This window comes from Leptosomus discolor, chromosome 9, assembly GCF_034619465.1.
Source record: "Leptosomus discolor isolate bLepDis1 chromosome 9, bLepDis1.hap2, whole genome shotgun sequence".
NCBI classification, from domain to species: domain Eukaryota; kingdom Metazoa; phylum Chordata; class Aves; order Leptosomiformes; family Leptosomidae; genus Leptosomus; species Leptosomus discolor.
Window position 1 is genome coordinate 49,141,154 of NC_141399.1, and position 18,874 is coordinate 49,160,027.

The following is an 18,874-nucleotide window of genomic DNA, read 5'->3' on the forward strand; positions in this document are numbered from 1 at the left end:
GCAGGGAGTCCGCGCCGGGGCCGGGAGCACCGGGGCCCCCGGCCACCCCCGGCCACCCTCTCCCGAGCCGCCTCCAGCCGCCGGGGTCGGGGGGACCCGCGCCCCCCGCGGAGGGCTGGGGGCTGCCGGGGAGGGGGCAGAAAGCGCCGCGCCGGGCGTGCCGGGCTGCCGGGGGCAGTACCGGGCGGGGGGCGGGTGCCCGGCGGGGGGGGGGGGGGGGGGGGGGCGGCGGGGCGGGGTGCGGCGGCGGGCGGCCCGTGCGCTCGGGGCCGCCGTTACCAATCGGCGCGGCGGAGCCGGGCGGGCGGCCGGGCGGGGCGGGCGGCGGAGCCGGGGCCGGGGCCGGGGCCGGGGCCGGCGGGCGGGCGCGGCGCTCGGAGCCGAGCGCGTCCTGCCGCCGCTCGCCCTCCGCCGCCCCGGGAGCGGCGCCGGTTGCGCCGCCGTGGCAACGCGCGGGGGGATCCCGGGATGTCCTCGTCGCCCGCGGAGGAGTGCCGGTCGCCCGTGGGGCTGGACTGCTGCAGCTGCTGCCTGGACTTGGCCAACCGGAGCGGGCTGGAGGAGGGGGCCGGGGGCGAGAACAACAACCTGGGCAGCCCCACCGTCAGCAGCTTCCGGCAGCTGCAGGAGCAGCTGGTCCGCAAGAACCTCAACACCGACAAGCTGAGCTCCATCATGCGCCAGGACTCGCTGGAGCCCGTCGTGCGGGACCCCTGCTACCTCTTCAACCAGGGCATCTGCAACAGGAACATCGACCAGACCCTGCTCTCCATCCTCCTGCTCTTCCACAGGTGGGTGTCGCCCGCGGATGCCGAGGGGCTGCCCGTGTGCGGGATACCCCTGGAGCCGGACCCGGGCTGGCCGGGCACTCGGGAGCTGGCAGCCGGCAGTGTGGGGGCGAGACGTGGGGCCTGCAGCCCCCCGGGCTGGCAGGGCCAGGGGGACCCGTAGGACCCTGGGGCAGGGGGACCCATAGGACCCTGGGGCCGGGTAGGGTGTCAGCCTTGGGGGTTTCTAGGTGGGGAGAAGCGTGAGCAGCCGTGCGTGGCAGGGAGCCCAGTCTGCCCGCCATGGGTGGTGCCAGCCCGGTCCCTGGGTGCAGGTCGGAGTGGCTCTGCCAGCGGGGTTCCTCTGTTGGTGACCTGTGTCTGTCCAGGCAGTGACAACAGCCTCCAGCTGTGTGCCTTGGCCCCTGGACTCGGTGCTCATCCCCCTGACTACCTCTTGTCCGCACAGTCATTGCCTGCAGGGGCACGGACAGTGTCCAGTGTCAAACGGGCATCGTCCTCTTCGTCCTGCGTGCAGAGGGGCAGCTTGTCACTTGGGAAACAGCTGTGCTGCCTCGAAAGCCACCTTCAGAGTTAGTGAGAAACAGGGTAGGGAGCCCGAGAGTCCTACTGCCAGGTCCTGATCTTTCAGCAGCTTCCCTGTCTCTCCCTGGAGTAAATCGAGCGGAGACAGATTTGGCCCGGGTGGTATTTCCGTCCCTGGAAAGTGACTCTGCCCCTGACCGAGCTGCTGCCTCTCGGCTCAGAGCAGGCTGCTCTGGGACAGGGCTGCCTGCGCCCAAGCAGCGGGACATGCTCGGGGTTGGGCGCATCCACTCACCAGAGGGCCGGGCTTTGCCCCGCCGAGGCTGGGGAAGACAGTGGGGTCCCTCCCTGCTCCCCTGCTCCCGCACTACGAGCAGAGGAGGCTGAACAGGGGGGTCCCAGGGCTGCCACCCCGCAGGGTCCCCAGCCCTGATGAGGGGGCCCCTGAGGGCAGGGAGGGGACAGAGCTGTGTCAGGTCCTGCACTGACACCTCCAGCTCTGCCATGGGGCTGGCCCAGGGGCCCACCACCCTGGGGGGCTGGTGAGACAGTGGGGAGCAGCCTGTGCCGTGGGCTGGCAGGCCTGGGGCTCTCCAAAGCCGAGCTGAACCAGAGGGTGCCGCAGGGTGGAAGCACCCGGAGCTGCCTGTGGCTTCAGCAGGTGGGACGCATCCCCCCTCCCAGGGCTGAGGGGACATGCGGCCCACGGGTGCATGTGTGGCAGGCACCTGCATGGCCGGCAGCGCAGGAGGCGGCCGTGGGGCTTGTTCCCCCTGCCGTGGGTGGGGTGCCGTGCAGGTGGGGCACGCAGCAGCACCCCCAGGTCTGCAGACACCTCGCCATCCTCTGCCCTCCCTGCGCGCCCATGCACCTGCAGCGTGCTCCTGGGCTGCGTGCAGCGGGCGAGCCACCCTTTGCTCCCGTCGCGGGGAGGCGGGTGGGCTCACACGTGGCTGCCCCACGCGTGCGAGCCCCCCGGGCGGTGCCCGCACGCCTCCTTGCCCCAGCCAGCGCCCCACGCTGAGCAGGCCGCCCCTTCGGAGGCTCTTCCTGCCCTTACATAACGCCGAGCTGCCGCTCAGGTGGGAAAGGAGGAGCTGGGAGGCTCGCCAAGGCACCCGGCACCAGGCCCGGGCTCCTGGCTGCGCAGCGAGCAGCGAACCCACCCAACCGGGAGGAAAACAGGAGCGAGAGATTTCCCTTCGCTCCAGGAGGCTGCAGCCAGCTGGCATCACGGGTGGAGACGGGAAGCGAGACACCGTCCCCAGCGCGGGCTGCTGGGGCTGGGTGTCGCAGCCAAGCATCCGGGCTGCTCGTCCGCGGAGGTGGTGACCGTGCCCGTGGGCGAGAGGCAGGCGGTGTGGGCACGGCTTGCTGCTTTCGAACTTGTCCCTGCTGGAGCGCGACCCACGGTGTTCCTGGCGAGCATCAGTGAGCTCTGCTGAGGTAGGGAGTGAGCAGAGGTGCCAGGGGACTCAGGTTTCTCACCATTGGTGCCCCTTGCTGCAGTGCCCAAGCCTGGCCCTGTGCCCTGGTGTGTGTTGTGTCCCGAGAAGCTCTGGGCATCCTCTTTTATGACAGGCTGTGCCATAGCTTGGTGCGAAGCTGTCGTGTCCCTCCGTCACACCCTGCTTCCAGGCACCCTGCATGCCAGCCTGGTCTGGAGACTGCTTGGGTCATCCCCCTTCGCCCCTGGGTGGCACAGAGTGTGGGAGCTGGGGGGCACGGCCCCGGGCACTGAGGCAGGTGTGCCCACACCTGTGTTTGCTGTTGTTTTGCTCCAGCCTGAACTTTCTCCTCCTGGGGAATGAGCCAAGATACCCAAAAGGTGATAGCATACAAAGCGGGGCATTGTGGGTGCCAGAGTAACACCCCGATAACACACCTGATAAGGGCACCCTTGCTGCTGGCACCAGGGAACCCGAGCAGGTTTGTGCCCCTTGCTTTACCTGATGTGCTCCTACACTGGCACGGGAGGAGGGGGAAGTCTCGTGGATGCACACGCTCATGTGTGGCCGAAGTCCAGCACAGCACAGGAGGACCAAGCAGCTGCATCTGGAGTCCAGGTCTGGCTTTGGAGCTGCTGGAAACAGTTCAGCCCATGCTGGATGAAGCCCTGGGGGTTTTGGGGGGTGTGTGTGGGGGGGGGGGGGGGGTCTTGGGGGTCTAGTGCTGGGAGTCTTGGACAACCCATATTCAGCATTTCCAGCCTGTCTCTGGGGTTTCCCCCCGGCTGGGTGGTCCCTGCCAGGCTCTCCATGCTCTTTGCTCACCGCAGCGATGCTGTGAGGGGTGCCCAGGGTAGGGATGCTCCAGACCAATTGCCTACAGGGCTGATGCTCCTGCAGGAAACCCTCCTGCTCAGGGAGCACGTGGGATCCTCTTCAGAAAGAGCTTCTCCCCTCCATGCCCTCACATGGGGCATCGTGAGCTGCTCTCCAGGGAGACCTCGGCAGTGCCAAGGGTCCAGGCTTGCACAGAAACACCAGGTACAGGGAGGCCAGCTACCGCCACGCTGGCTGGGCAACACACCTCCTCCCAACACGTGCCAGCGTGGTGGGCAGAAAGGTCTCTGCCACCCCTCCGCAATGCCAGCATTTCCCCGAGATTGCGCATCCAAGACCCAGGCGCGAGCCTGACCGAGCGTGGGCCGGGGAGAGCAGCCCCGTGACCGCGTGGCACCTTTCCCAGGGCCAGGGGGCCGAGGGGCGCCGGTGGCGTGGGAAGGGGTCAGCGCTGCGAGGGGAGAGCAGCACCCTCCCGGGTGCGTACTGGCGTGTGATTCAAACAGGGCCCCGCCTGGCTCTGGGGTGGGGAGAGGAGATATGTGCCAACCTGCTCGCCCACATCGACCAGCCCGTGCCAGCTCTCCTTGCCCAGCCTCTCCCAGATAAGATCCAGCAGCCTGGCCAGCCTGTGCCCCGTCCTGCTCTGGGCAGCAAGGGGATATCTCTGCCCAGCCAGACCCTCTCTGGGCACTGCGGGACCTGCTGCTCCGCCAAACCGGGTGGGCAATGACCCACCTTTTGGTCTGAGCCGCAAAAGGGGCTGGGGACCACCTTGCCCTGCGCCCTGGGCCAGCCAAGGGAATTGCAGGGAGGCAGGGGAGTGCTGCGCTGCACCGAGAGGCTGGGGGAAGGATGAATCAGGGCGGGAGAAACTGGGCAGCACCACCTTTCCCACCATAAGGTCAGGCCGGCGAGCAAGAGCTGCCCAGGCAGCGGTGTCAGGGTGGCATCTGTGACATGGCACCACTTGTTCCCGTCCGTCGGGTGTCACTTTGCGGCAGCGATGCAGGAGGAGGAGATGGAGCCAGGGCGTAAAGGGCATCCCGGGGCGGCAGGGCCAGGGAGCGCATTCCTGCTGGCCGAGTGGGCCAGAGCAACAAGGAGGCATTGATGGGGAGAGGGGCCGGGCGTGGGAGCACGTGTGAGCGTGAGAGAGGTGTGGGTGTGAGACCGGAGAGCCGTCCCGCTGGCCGCTCTGCCCTCCCCGGCCCCGCGGGGCAGGTCTGCCCCAGGAGGGGGCTGGGACGGCCACCCTTCCCGCTCGGGACCCGTGCACCGGGTATTTGTTTGCTTTGCTCTCGTGGGACGGAGCTGCACGTGGCCTGACCCGTGTCTTGCAGCATGGTTTGCTGAGCCCTGCCGACGGGCGAGATGCTGGGGAGCTTTCGCTTTAGCAGCAAGAGCCTTGGCTCCGGGGAGTAGCTGACCTTGGCGTGCCCAAATCCTCACAGCGCCTGGAAGATGCCAGGCAGGCAGTCTGCTGTGCCTGCCCTGGTTTCCATCACGGGTGTCCTGCCACCCTGGGACCCCCGCCCCATGACCCAGCAGGCTTCCAAGTGATGTCCCCATGGGCCAGGCTTGCAAGGGCTCCTGGCCAGGGAAGCTCAGCAGCACCAGGCTCAGCCACAGCACAGGCTCAGCAGGGCTGGTGGCAGCACCACCGTGCACTGTGCCCACCCTGCCCGCTTCTGCAAGATCCAGCTCCGTCCACAAGGACATTCCCCAACACGCCCTGGAGCACAGGGAGAGCCCTGCTCAGCCCCTCCGGATGAAACCACTTGCCCCTGGCCCCAAGGCTGCGGCCAAGGGGGCCTGGCACAGCTGAGCAGCCTCCAGTGATGCCAGCACCGGGTGCACAGAAAGCCGTGGCCCCAGCCTGCCGCGGGTGCTCAGGAGCTGCCTGTCTGCCAGGGCACGCGCCCGGCTCCGAGCACACAGGGTGTAGGTGTCCCAAGGGCAGGCAGGGACGGGTGGCACAGCCCCTGGGGAAAATGCTGGCCAGGGTTTATTTCAAGCTTTGAACTTTAGGTGTGGAAGAGATTGGAGCTGGAGCAGACTACAGGGCTCTGCCCTGGTCCCAGCATCACGCCCACCCCCACTTCCAGCATCGTGCTTCCCCCTTCCCTGGTGACACGTGGCCCGATCCTGGATGGTGCTGGGGCTGGTACTGCAGAGCTCAGCTTTGAGTTGGGGCTGGGGCTGGCTCACAGGGGAAGCCCTTTACAGCCCAGACAGCATCTCAGCTCCCACCGGGCGCACGACGCAGACGTGGGTGCTGTGGGCAATGCTGTTGCAGGCACGCCGTGCCCCGGTGTGCTCCTCTGTGCTGGCACCTGACACCACCTCCCCGGCTACCTCCCAGCACAGAGGGGGTTAAAGCCAACCCTGTACTTTGGGGGAGCACTGTGACAGAGGGGTTCAGGGCACTTGTGGGCAGAGCCTGGCAGCTGCGTTTGCGCACAGGGGACGTGACCGCGGCGTATGTGCATGCAGCGTGAGGTGGCTGCCGAGGGGAGAGAGGGGCCGGGCGGGTCCTGCCCTTGGGAAGGGAGAGACCCCGATTGCAGAGGGCAGAGGATACCCCGGGGTGTGCAGCAGGGGGGTGAGGCTGGGGAGGCGTTAAGGCTGCAACCTGTCCCGAGGCCACGCTTTGCCCATGAGCTCTGAGTTATATTTATCTAGGTGCCGCACATTGCTGGCTTCAGGACAGGAGTTTGTAATCCTCTGTCTGGGTGCTTAGAGTCATACATACAGACATAAATATATATATAGATATATGGGGGCTTTTGCTGCAGAAGGACTGCAGTGGTGGAGCAGAAGCCCTGGGCCCCTGCTGGACCCCTGGCCCTGGGGTTAGGGGGTGATCCAGTCCTCGCTGCCCCTGCTTGCGACCCCTGGGGATGGCCGCCCTGCCCGGGCAGGCAGCGGGGTGGCTGGTGCCACGGGGCAGGACAAGACATCCCCACAGCCCCGACTGAAACCACCCCAGCGATCCCGCTGTGACACTGAGCAGGACTGCTCCAGGTGGTTTGGAGGCAGGGGACAGTGTTAGGTCGTCCCCAAGGGCTGGCACAAGCCAGGTGACGGCTGGCAGCCGAGGCCAGGCACACAGAGAGCCACGGCAGCGCCGCAGGTACGCGTCCTGCCAGCAGCTTATTGTCTTTCGTGTTGTTATTGTTCTGAAATGTCAGCGAGGGAAGGGTTTTAACGAAGCGTCCCTGGTTCAAAATGCCCGGGATTCTTCGCAAAGGCCAGGCGGGGTATTAATAACCGGCTCTGCTGAGACGGTGCAGCCCCAGCGCGCGTCCTTGCCTGACCTCCTGCCAGGCGGCTGGCTCACACGCCGGCAGAGCTCGGCTCCTCTGCAGCTCCTGACCCCCACCGGCTTGTGTCTGGCTGAGCTTCGCACCCCCCCCGCCAGGTCCAGCCAGCCAGACCCGGGGAAGGGACGTTGAGGGGCTGCTGGGGCTCCCCCCGAGCATCCCTGTCGGGCCAGGCAGGAGAGCGCGAAGCTCAGGCACCTTTGGAAGGGGAAAGTGAAGGATTCGAGGGTTTCCTTGACGGTGGGTTAGTCTGGGCTGGAAAAGCAGCTTTCGGTTGTGCAGGGTGCTGAGGCGCTGCTCTCTTGCAGCTCCCCACCCTCTGTCCTCTCATTATATAACGAGCTGCCTTCCAATTAGCGAGCCGGGCGCTCCCGCACGCCGCAGGGCAGCAGCTGCCAGAGCCAAGCGTGGCTCCGGAGCGCCCGCTCCCGCCTGCAAAGTGGCCTGGGATTTCTCTTGGCAGATGAACCCCTGCCTTGGGGCTCCTCTCTCGGGCTGGGGATCTCCAGAAAAGCCGCCCCTGCGCCAGCAAGGGGCTTGGTGAGGGCAGAGCCCAGGCTGGCAGCCCCCTGCCCACTGTGTGCTTTGTGGTCCGAGGGCACTGCATGGCCCCTGTGCTTTGGGGGTCCCTTCAGCATCACGGCCGCCTGCACTCTGTCCCCGGTTGCCTGAAACCAGACCAGAAAAGGGCAGCCAGGATCTGGGGATGATCCAGCTGGGATGGTACGGTGGGCTATGAAACAAGGACAGATCTGACGTTCACAGCCTGGGCTGCCAGGAGACCTGCGGGGCAGGGCATGGCTAACCAAGGGAGGTGGTGACACGGAGTTCAGTTATGGGACTCCACCCCACAGGGCCCGTGGGTGTGAAATGCTTGCTCTGCGGACAGATTTGTGGCTGAAAACTCTGCTGAGGGTTCAGTCTGCCCGTCCTCCCTGGGGCTGGGCATCCCTGACCTATGGGAGGCAGGGAGCATGGCTGGGGGCTGGCCGTGCTCCCCGCTTCTGCAGCCAGGCACGATGCTAGAGGGAACCCCACGGGGTTTTTTGCTGGGCTGTGCCATGCCTGACACCTTCCCCCCGGCATGCCGCGGTTGTGGGACCCTGCAGGGGCTGGGTGCGAGCAGGGCAGCAGCGGGGCGGTGAGCTTTGCTGCACGGCCCCTGGCAGCCGCGCCGGCAGCAGCAGCGTGGGGCTGATGTCGACAAACGCCGGCTAGGCGGGAGGCTGGGCTCGTGGTCCAGGGCTGGTAATAAGCAGATCAGCCCTTTTTCCTCTTCCCCTCCTACCCCAGCATGCCTGGGGAAGCCTGGGAAGATTTGGGGGCTCCCTATGTACGGCATCGCGGGCAGGGCTCTGCCACAGCCGGGTCGTCTCTGACCTCCCCTCCTCACACCGCACTGGGTGGGGGGCACAGGAGGAAGAAGGGGGGCCGGTGACAAAGTTAGAGAAAGAAAAATTGCAGCTCTCAGCAGGCCGGCTCCGGGGTGTGCGCTCGCACGCCAGAAAACACAGAACTGGGAGTACAGCCAAGTACCTTTATCAGAGGAAGCAGGCAGCCCAACAGCTGGACATGGGAGCCTGCCAGGGCTCCCTCCTCCCGCCCCACGCCGCCTCCAGCCCAACAGGTTGGAGGAGTCCCCGCGCCGCAATCCTGCCCGTGCCCCGCTGCCCGGCACGGGGGTTAGCCCTGTGCCCTGCCCGCCGCCCACGGGAGCTCACCCTGCCGCTATCAGCGGCAAAGGGAGGGCAGGACAGGTTCCCCGTCAGCCTTCCCCGATTGCAAACCCTCCCTGGGCTTCCCCAGTGTTGCAAAGGCCGTGACTGCCCTGCGCAGCTCTCCTGGTTGCTCTGCTGTCCCCTACCCCTGGGGCTGGGACTGGGTCTAGCAAGGCCAGCGGCACCGGCTCTGCAGGCAGGGGCTTGTGTACGGGCCTGGGCACCTACAGGCGTACCCAGGAGGGGTTGCCCTCTGCTCTGGAGCAGCACATGCCCTAGGCTGAGGGACTGATGAGCCCTCCAAGGCTCTGGTGGGCATGAACCAGGTCCTCATGGCAGAGGGCTCCTGGTCGCATGGGGCTGCCACGGGTCCCGCGCAGCCCCTGGAAGGCACCGGCTGAGTCACGGGTAGTGCCCAGTCTGCAGTAAACAGCTTGGCCAGGACGTCTTCGGGATGAGGAAACCAAGAGGTGACCAACTGGTGTGCCCTGGCAGCTCCAGGCCTGAAGCCCTCGTGGCTGGCACAGCAGCCTGCGGAGCCGACAGGCGCAGTTTGGGACACAGGGAGTGGGACGCCCGCCTGGGACAGCAGATGACACAGCTGCCTGCTTGCCTGTGGGCAGCCCCTGGCATTGCCTCTGCCTCCCCAGCACCAGGATAGGGCTGCAGGGCAAGACTGGGGGCTCCACAGAGCTGTCCCACACCCAGCTCTTCCCACCATGGGCTCCAACAAGCCCCGGCCATCACTGATGTCCCCGAGCACCCCTCCTTCAGCTCCTGCAGGGCACAGCTGGCCCTGGCGCTGGCATCCCCACTCCCCTTGGCCGGCACAGCCACGGCTGCAGGATTTCAGGCTGTGAAAGGCAGAGTTTTCTTAGCTGCGTGTTTGCAGCCGTGGCTTTTCCTCTCCCCCTGTGCTCTGACCCTTTGAGCTGGAGATCTGGCTCCGCAGAGCAGCCTGGGCAGCTTTGGCTCTGCGCCTTTCCCGTGCTGCTCTGCAGTGTCTCCGAGGCCAGGCAATAAACATTTCCCACGCCTCGGACCCTTGAAGGGCCTTCCTCCCATTGAACTGAGTCCTTGGGAGAGAGCAAGCCAGGAACGCTGCCACAGAGCAGCAAGAACGGCCTGGAGCTGGGAGAGAGCAGAGGCTGAGGAGCCAGGGCTGCTCCTGCGGCACTGGCCATTCCTCCAGCTCCCACCAGCAGCTGACGGGGCAAGGGCATCCCGCAGCGTGGGGCACCGCAGGAGGCTCAGTGCAGTAGCACACCTCGTCCCTGGGGCCGTGGGGACGGGGCCATGTCCCCTGACCCACAACACAGTGCGGGTGTGGGGTGCCAGGAGGCAAGAGAGATGATCCCATCATCCGCTCCCTGTCATCCCTTGCTCCAGCCAGGCTTAACCCTGCGGGGGCTGCAGCCCAGCTGCGTTCATGCCTCCTCATCCCGTTGCAGAGGAGGGGGTCATCACTAAATGTCACCCAGCGATCGGGGCTGGCATCTCGCAAGGTGGGGCACAGGCTGTGTGGGCTGGCTGAGGGGTTGCTCGCGACTGTGGGGTATCCTGCCGGGCCATCGCTGGGGGTGACACCAGCAAATGGCTGGTGTCACCACCTCTCCTAGCTGCTCGGTGACAGCCACAGGGCTTTTTCCCCCAGAGAGCACAACAATTAGTGTCACAATTAGTGTCACAATTACACTGTATCGCGGCTGCCGTTATTGTTCCCAAAATAACCACAGGCACGAGCCGGGGCCCTGCCTGATGAACCTCCCATAGCTGCACACAAGGCAAGAGCTGCCGTGCCGCTGCCTCAGGGACATAGCTCGTACCACTGGTCCCTCTCGCCCAGCCTGCTCCAAGGCGCCCATCACCATGGCCTCTGGTGCTGTAGGGCAGCAGCAAGTCCGTGGCCCCCTGCTCTTTAGGGAGAGCACAGGGGAAGTTGCCCACCCTGCTCTACTGCTGCCAGACCCCGGAGGAGCAGGAGCGGGGCAGTGGGAGAGGACGCGGATCCCAGCAGCCCTGCTGGAGTGGGGCCAGCAGCCCGGCAAGGCCGACTGCTGGGGCCGCGGGGGGCTGGGAAAGGGCCCCCTGCCGCTCGGGGCGCAGCTGGAGCCCCACGCAGGACTCTGCTGCCGTGGGAGGCGTTTGGACAGCCTCCAGGGGCTCCTGCACAGATCCCTGGGGAGAGCCAGAGCACAACCCGGGGGTCTGGCAGAGAGCTGGGAGCTGCTGCTCCCACCTCTGAGATGCCCGTTGGGCTGCAGCGGGGCTGCCCCGTGGCTGGGGGTGCCAGACCCTGCAGAGGGGGACAGCTGAGCTGCCCCCGCACCGCACCACCGACACCACGTGTGCGTGCACGGGTGTGCATCCGCATCAGCCGTGAGTCAGGGCAGCGTGGCGTGGGGGAGCTATCGGCACTGCACGTGCAGGACGCATGGGCACGCGCGCGGGAGGGTGTGTTTGTGGGGTGTGCGTGCACAAGTGCATGCGTGTGCACGTGTGTGTGTGTGCAGGATGCATGAGTGTGCGTGTGCATGCAGAGTGTGCGCCTGCGTGCGGGGCGCAGGCAGTTTGGCAAAGGCACACGTGCATGCGAGGGGTGTGGGCGTGTCTGCGTGGGTGTGCCCGCCTGTGCAGGGCGAGCACGTGCGTGTGCATGCAGGACTTGCACGTGTGCGCCTGCGTGTATGCATGGGTCGCAAGGTGTGCCCGTGTTTGTGTGCGCCCAGCGCCACGTCCAGGGGCATCTGCAGCAGAAGCCACGTCCCCCAAGTGGGTGTGCGGGCGAGGGGCTGCAGGGGTGTGGGTGGCATCCCTGTGCCAGGGGGAGGAGGCAGCCCCCGCCGAGCAGGCTGCCGTGGGGCTTCTGATGGATTAAGTGAGCGGAAAGAAAGGGAAAGCAGAGCTTTCTGCACTTTCATCCCTAAAAAGCATCCCTCCCCCGGGGGGCTCATGGAGGAGGGCAGCATCCTTCCCAGCCTCACAGCCGGGGAGCCTGTGCCCCAAGCAGTGATGGCCATGGTCAGGGCTGTGCAGGGCTGGGAACGACCCCAGGAGGGGCAGCAGGGAAGGCAGCAACTCACTTTTGTTTATTTTTGCAATAGTCCCAGCTCCATGGGAAAAATACTGGATGTGGCAGAGCTGAAGCGATTTCCTCCCGAAGCGCTACGCTGCTGCGCTTCCCCACTTCGCTCCAAAAGCCGCAGAAGTCTCTGGCTTTTCCCCAGCCCCTGGTGCTCGAGGACTGTGCTGGGAAGGGGCTGGGCAGGGCCAGGACCCCAGAGCCACGGGGCAAGGACCACGAGCCAGGCTCCAGTCTGGAGCCCTTGGTCCCTGGCACTCACAATTTAGGACTTTCCTTTGGGAAGGGTGCCAGGCCATGTCTGGGGTGCTGTAGGATGGGAGATGGGGAGGTGGGGAAACAGCCCCTATGTCCCTGCTGCCGCCTGCCTCTCTGCAGGAGACAGAAGGTGGCACAACCAGCGATGCACCCAACGGTGAGAGAGAAAATGCCTCTCCCCTTCTCTCCTGCCCTCTCTGCAGCGAGATGGGCACCTTCCCCAAGCTGCGATGGGAAACTGAGTCACGGGACCCCAGTGTGGGTGGCCCGGGCTTGTCCCAGCCAAGGGGACAGAGCTGTGCCCCGTGTCCCGGGGGCTGCCACCCTGCCCACCGCCAGCCACCCTGGGGACAAGCGCACACAGAGTGCCTTTCATCTGCCCGCGGAGGGGGGCAGCGCCCGCTCCCCGCGGCTCAGGGTGGCACGCTGGCCCGCTGGCCCCTGAAAGGGACGATTGAGCGTGGCTGAGGTCATCCGCCCGGCGTGTTTACCCCGTGCCCGTGGCCCCGGGATGCGGCCGGCACCCAGGCTGTCCCTGCCACCCGGCAGGCCGGGGGGACGTGGCCGCGGGCAGAGCCGGGGAGCAGAGGGGCGCTGGGCTGCCGCCGGGGAGCAGAGGGGCCGGAGCGGGGCCGCAGGGGCCGGCATGGCCTTTCAGCCGCCATACTCCCCGAGCCTCTTCAGGAGGAGGGACTGGTGAGTAGGGCCTGGCTGTGGGCAGGGTGGGGGGACGCGTGCCAGCCCCAAGGGCTGGGGGGGACACAAGCCCCTGCCCACTCTCTGCAGCACCAGCACCCCTGCCCATGGCTTTGCACAGGCCAGGCTGGTGCTGGCACGGGGTGATGTGCATCAACCCCCCCGCTCCCAGCAGATGGAGGGACGAATGGGTCCCACACGTGCCCCCCTGGGGAGAACACCCCTCCCATGCGCAATCCCCCCACCGGGGAGGAGAAGATGCTTTCCTGCATCCCCACATCAAACCCATGTGCCTGGGGGCACCTGCGCCTGCCCAGCCGCGGTTCACAGGCAGCAGTGTCCCACGCAGGGCGCCCGTGTCCTTCACTGCTCGGGACATCGGATCCTTGTCCTGCCCTGGGAGGTGGGGATGCGATTTTCTGGGGGGCAAGCTGGCAGGGCGTTTCTCTAAGCAGCAGCCATGCTGCACCGTGCCTCGGTTTCCCTTTCTGACAGGAAAATAACACTCTGCCCACCCTCAGCCCTTTCCCTGAGGATGGGGTACAGCAGCACACCCGCCAGCTGCTCCTCGGGCTGCTCCCCGTGCTGGCACCCACCAGCCAGGTGCCGGGCACCTTCAGCACCCGCCGGATCAGGGGATTTGGGGTCCTCTGCAGCGCCTCGGGGGTGCATATGCCCCTGCCAGCACCGAGGCTTGGCTTTCTGGATGCAGCGCTGTGACGGGGGCTCTCTTGCAGGGTCTCGCTCAGCATCAGCCCCTGCCCTGGCTTGCCAAGGACGAGCCCCCCGGGGCTACCAGCAGCAGTGGGGTGACCGCCCGGCGCTGAGCAAAGTCCCACCAGGTCCGGGTGCAGGTCCGGGTCCAGGTCGGGGTCCAGGTCCGGGTCCAGAGGGCAGAGATAAGCCCCGGGGCTGACAGGGCGGCCCAGGGCGGGCGGCTGAGTGCAGGGGGAGCATCACGGGGGGAAGGGGGGCAACGCCACCCCCCCAGTTTTGCTAGGCGCGTTTGGGGGGGGTTGGCCTCCTCCTCCCCCCAGAGAAAACCCCACGGTGCGTGCGGCTCCGCGGGTGCGGCGGCGGACCTGGCGTGACCCCGGTGCTTGCACACGCGTGTGCACAGGCGGGGACGCCGCTCGGCGCCACCACACCCCCCCCCCCGGCCCCCGGCTGGGCACCCCCCAGCAGCCCCGCATCGCAGCGCGGGGGCGGCCCCGGGCCGGACCGGGCCCCGCTGCAGTGCGGACCCTGGCCGCGGGGCGGCGCCCCCCCGCCCGCCGGAGCGTTATGCAAGGGCGGGGCGGGGCCGCCGGCGGCCGCGGGCTTGTTTTGCACCGCGGGGTTTGTTTGTTTTGTACCCCGGGTTTGTTCTGTACCCCGGGTTTGTTTTGCACGCCGGTTTTGTTTCTCACCTCCGTTGTTGTTTGGCAGTCCGGTTCGGCTCTGCACTCCGGTGTTTGTTTTTCGCGCCCGCGTTTTTTTTCCGCTCCCGTCTCTGTTTTGCCCCCCCCGGTTTTGCATCGCACGCCCGAGGCCGCCCCTTCCCCTTCTGCCCCCCCACCCACCCCTGCAGGCGTGCACCCCGCAGATGCAAAGCGGGGTTCCTCCTTTTCCCGGCCCCCCAAGCAGGTCCCCCCCGAAGCTGCGGCCCCCTCCCGATTATACGTGGGGAGCACAGGAAGGGGGTGCTGAGCGGGTGGGCTGCGGAGGAATGTGGGGTGGAGGGGTGGGTGTTGGGGGGTGCCAGGGACGGATGGGGTGCCAGGACTCCAGTTGCAGAAGACGAGGGGTGCAAGAGTGGGTGTACAGATGAGGTGTGCAGAGTTGCGGGGGGGCACAGTGCTGGGGGGCAGAGGTCTTGCACTGGGAAGGGGCCGTGCTGTGCTGGGGTGCAGCCGGGAGGCGCAGAGGTGCGGCAGTGGGGTGCAGGGGTGCAGTGCCAGGGGGTAGGAGTGCCGTACCGGGGTGCAGGGGGGCCGTGCAGGGGTGCAGTGCCGGGGTGCAGGGGGGCCATGTACGGGTGCAGTGCCGGGGGGTACGGGTGCCGTATCAGGGGCCGGGGCAGTCCCGGGCGCGGCGCTGTGGGGCGGCGGGCGGGCCCGGTCGCGCTGGCACCGCCCGACGGGGCGGACACCGCCGATATAAGCGGAGGCGGCCGGGGGGGGAGCCGCAGTGCGTCCTGCTCCGGTTCGTGTGCTTGCGCCGCTCTCTGCAGCCATAGCCATGAGCACCGGCATGTACCAGTCCCCCATGGAGGTGGCTGTCTACCAGCTCCACAACTTCTCCATCTCCTTTTTCTCCTCCTTGCTCGGGGGGGACGTGGTCTCCGTGAAGCTCGACAACAGGTAGGGGCAGCCCCGGGAGAGCCCGCTGCGTTGCCCCTGCTGGGGGGGGGGGGGGCGGGTGCATTGTTGAGGGGAGGGGGGGAGACACCGGTGCCCGGATCCCCGGGGAAGGGGGAGCCCCGGTGCGTTGCAGCCTGGAGTGGGGGGTGTCCCGGTGCCCGGATCCCTGGGGAAGGGGTGCTCAGGGCTCGCTGCTCACGCCGTGCCTCTCCGCTCTCTTGCAGCGCCTCCGGAGCCAGCGTGGTGGCCATCGACAACAAGATCGAGCAGGCGATGGTGAGCCGCATTGCCCCCCGCCCACCTTGCTCCCTGACCCGCCACCCCCCCCCCCCCGGTGCTCTTGCTTGGGGGTGACCCCCCTCCCCGGGTGAGTGCTCTGCCCGGGGGGGGTCCCCGCTCCCCAGCCCGTGGCGGGGCAGAGCAGCCCCTTTGTCCGCCCGCCGCGGCCGGCCCAGCCCGTTGGCTCCGGCAGCACCGCAGTGCGCAGGGAGCCTGCGGGGGGACCTGGGGAGGACCCTCCGGGCGTGGGGTTCGGGGGACCAGGCCCGGTCCCCAGGGTGACAGGGAGCTGCAGCCTGCCAGACCCCCGAGAGGCCGGGGGGGGGATGCTGGAGAGTGCCTCTGGAGGCAGCGGGACCTGGGAGGTGGGGGAGCTGAGGGATGCTGTGGGTGCTGCCGGGGGGGGGCTGCACTGGGTGAGCACCGAGCCCTGGCCGGGGTGCCGGGGGTGGGCTGGGGAGGGTCAGCCTTTGGGAGAAGCCTTGGCGGCACTTGGTGAGCCACTGGGGACCGAGCTTGGCGGGGCAGGGTGGGAGCAGCCCCCAGGGCGTACCCGTGAGTGATCGGTCTCTTTGATGGCTTTTTGCAGGATCTTGTGAAAAATCACCTGATGTACGCGGTGCGGGAGGAGGTGGAGGTCCTGAAGGAGCAAATTAAAGAACTATTGGAGAAAAACTCGCAGCTGGAGCGTGAAAACAGCCTCCTGAAGACCCTCGCCAGCCCGGAGCAGCTGGAGAAGTTCCAGTCCCGGCTCCCCGCGGAGGTCCTGTGCCCTGAGGAGCAGAGCCCTGGGGCGGCTGCCCCGGCCCAGCACTCCGGGGCCTCTGCGGTGTAAGGTGGCTCTGTCCTCGGGGTGGGCAGAGCCACAGAACTCTTTCTACTTAATCTCCTGCAAAATCGTTTCCGCCTTCATCTCACACGAAGGACTGCCAGACCCCGGCGCTGAGCCGTGCCCCCCGGGCAAGCCTGGCCAGCCAGCAGAGCCAGCGGCCGTCTCCTGCACGAGGATGCTGTTCTGCGAGGGAGACGCGGGCAGCTGACCCCTCTCCATCCAACCGCCCGCCGTGTGCCCGGAGTAAAGCCGTGGCCTGCCCGTCCCGGGCTCTGCCGAAACCTGGGCGTCCGCAACACCCTGGCAGCGCTGGGCAGCCTTGGGCACTTCATGGGAATCCACGGTTGGAAGGAGCGCACGCCGAGTCCCGTGCCTTTGCTGCACTGTGCAGGGGGGGTGTCTCTTTCTGGCAAAGCCTGACGTTGGAGGAAGACCGTTGTTTAGTGAGCAATGCAGATGGGTCCCGCCAGCCACCCAGGAGCATGCTGGAACCCAAACCTGACTGAGCAGCACCCGTGGTGGCAGTTGTGGCATAGTGCATGGCTGTACGCACATCAGTGTGGGGATTACAAGGAGAAAAAGCTTGTTTTATTAGTTTGGGCATCTTCTGTAGCTGTACCTATGTATAAACACGTGCACGAGCGGTGCCCATGAGGCTGTGGGGTGCCCTGCTCTGGGCCAGCCGTGCCCATCTCTACAGCTCGGGGATCCGTGGCGAGACTGGAATGGCGAGCAGCTGTAACTGGGTGGCCAGCGCTGCGAGTGGCACAAAGGAGGGGATGGGTTCACCCCTCTCTGGCATCCACCATGACAGAGCCATGCAGCAGCGCTGGAAGGACCTGGACCGACCACTGGGCAGAGCCGTGACAGGGGCTGTGCTCCAGCCCGCCGGGTTGGGGGGAGCCGGCCCGTGCTGCTGGGCTCCCCACCTTCCCTGGCCAGCTCTCTGGGAAGTGACGGGACGTCCCTTTTGACGTCAGAAGCGGTGACACAGTTGTGTAAATCTAGGTAGAAATGGCAATAAACTCTACTTTTTATATAAACATGTGCCCCAAGCTGTGTGTCTCTGCCTGGGAAGGGGGAGGTGTTGGAGGGGGGCGGGGCAGCCTGGGACACTGGGGAAGTGACTGGGGCTTGCTGGAATGGGACTGGTGAGGATGCTGTGCTGCAGACCTGCTGGGGTCTGGGCTGGTGCTGTTCGCCAGCTTGGGAAACCTGGCAGCTCCCCACTTTGAGGGGGGTCAGTCCCCCCGTGGTGAACCTGTTTGGGCCAGGATGGTATTTTGGAGACATGAGGAGGCACCCCCTTCCCTGGGGGTGGGCGAGCAGTAGGGAAAGGTGCCCTGAAGCTACAGGTCTTTGTCCTCAGTGTTGCGCCTGTGACCAGGGGTGTGTGCAGGGCAGGCTGGGGAGGACAAGCAGGGAGAAGGCTCTGCAGAGCTGTATGCACCCCCAGCCCAGCACTGCTCTTCCTCTGGTGTTTTTGTTGGGCTTCTCACAGACATCATCGATCTGTTTCTTGAACCGCCTTGAAACACGGTGTCAGGGTCAAAGGGTGGGTCAGCTGCACTGAACGGGGCTGGGGGTGCCACAACCCCATCCTAGGGTACAACCAGCCATGGGTTCAAACACATGGGGTAGGTGGGAGAGGGGGAAAAAAAAAAAAGACCCCAAACCTCTGTCTCTGGGGATGCTGAGTGACTGTGACATTTGGGTGAGGGCTAAAGAAAGGCCAGTGGGTACCAGGATTGCCAGGAGGTGTGTGAGCAGAGCCCCAGGCTGGCAGGGTGTTTGAAGCTAGGTGCAGCATCGTTGCCTGGGGGTTCATACCCTGGGCATGACTCCTCCGCTAGCTGATGACATCCCCAGCCCGGCAAAGGGTAGTGGCCCAGGGTAGCTGGTAGGTGGTCATGCTGCTTTGCACTGCTTCAGGTCTGTGGTGTAGTGAGGGCGACTCAGCCCCAGCCTGAGGGTGAGTCACGGCAGAGCCAGGGAGCTGAGGACCGTTGGCTCCCTGGAAACGCTGGGTAAACAACAAAACACAGGCCACAGGGGCTTGAAACCGTGATGGGGTGACAGTCCCCTCCCTGTCTTGTCTGTCCCGGGGTTGGGACCCAACCGCAGCCTTGCACACGCTCTAGTGCAAGGGCTCAGTGTGCGCCTTGGGCGTGCGAGTGCCGCGTGTGTGGTTGCTGTCCCTGCTGTGTGCACGTGTGTGCAAATGGGTTCAGGCACCCCTGTAGCACGTATATATGCATCCCTTGCACGCACAGGCCCTGCAGCCAGGTGGGGGGCACACATGCAGTGCACCCCCAGTGCTGCCAGTCTCTTGGGTGGGACAGCTTCTCCAGGAAGGGCTGTTCCCCAGGGCAGTCGGAGGCTGGATGTGTTTGGGGTGCTACTGGGCTCCCAGCTGCTGGGAAGTTGTCCACCCATCCTTCTGCACCGCTGCAGCTGGGGAGGGTTGGGGCTGCAGGGATGAGTGCTGTACCCCATCCGGCCTTGCTGCACCCCACACCCCAGCCGCTTTCGAGGGATGCAGCGACGGCGTTGGGAGCCTGGAGCCCTGTTCACCACCTCTCCCCATCCTCTGTCCCCTCTCCGTGGCCTGGGGATGCCCCACAGCCCCCTTTGTGCCGGGGGGACAGACAGCGGCACCCAGGCAGACCCCGCTCATTGCAACCACTCTCAGCAAAACCCACCCTCCCCAAACCCCTCGCTCCACATCAGCCTTCCTCCCGCG

At 66.3% G+C, this 18,874-nt stretch overlaps 1 protein-coding gene across 2 annotated transcripts; it reads left to right on the plus strand.

Moving 5' to 3' along the window:
- Positions 1 to 468: 468 nt before the first annotated feature.
- On the plus strand, positions 469 to 17,174 carry TSC22D3 (TSC22 domain family member 3). Of its 2 annotated transcripts, none has more exons than XM_086470619.1 (3): positions 469 to 791; positions 15,245 to 15,296; positions 15,889 to 17,174. In XM_086470619.1, exons 1-3 carry the CDS (start codon positions 469 to 471, stop codon positions 16,132 to 16,134), a joined length of 621 nt encoding a protein of 206 aa, XP_086326745.1. In that variant the 3' UTR covers positions 16,135 to 17,174. The 2 variants fall into 2 exon arrangements, with proteins under 2 accessions (XP_086326745.1, XP_086326746.1); XM_086470620.1 differs by lacking the exon at positions 469 to 791 and adding an exon at positions 14,856 to 15,020.
- Positions 17,175 to 18,874: the final 1,700 nt, after the last annotated feature.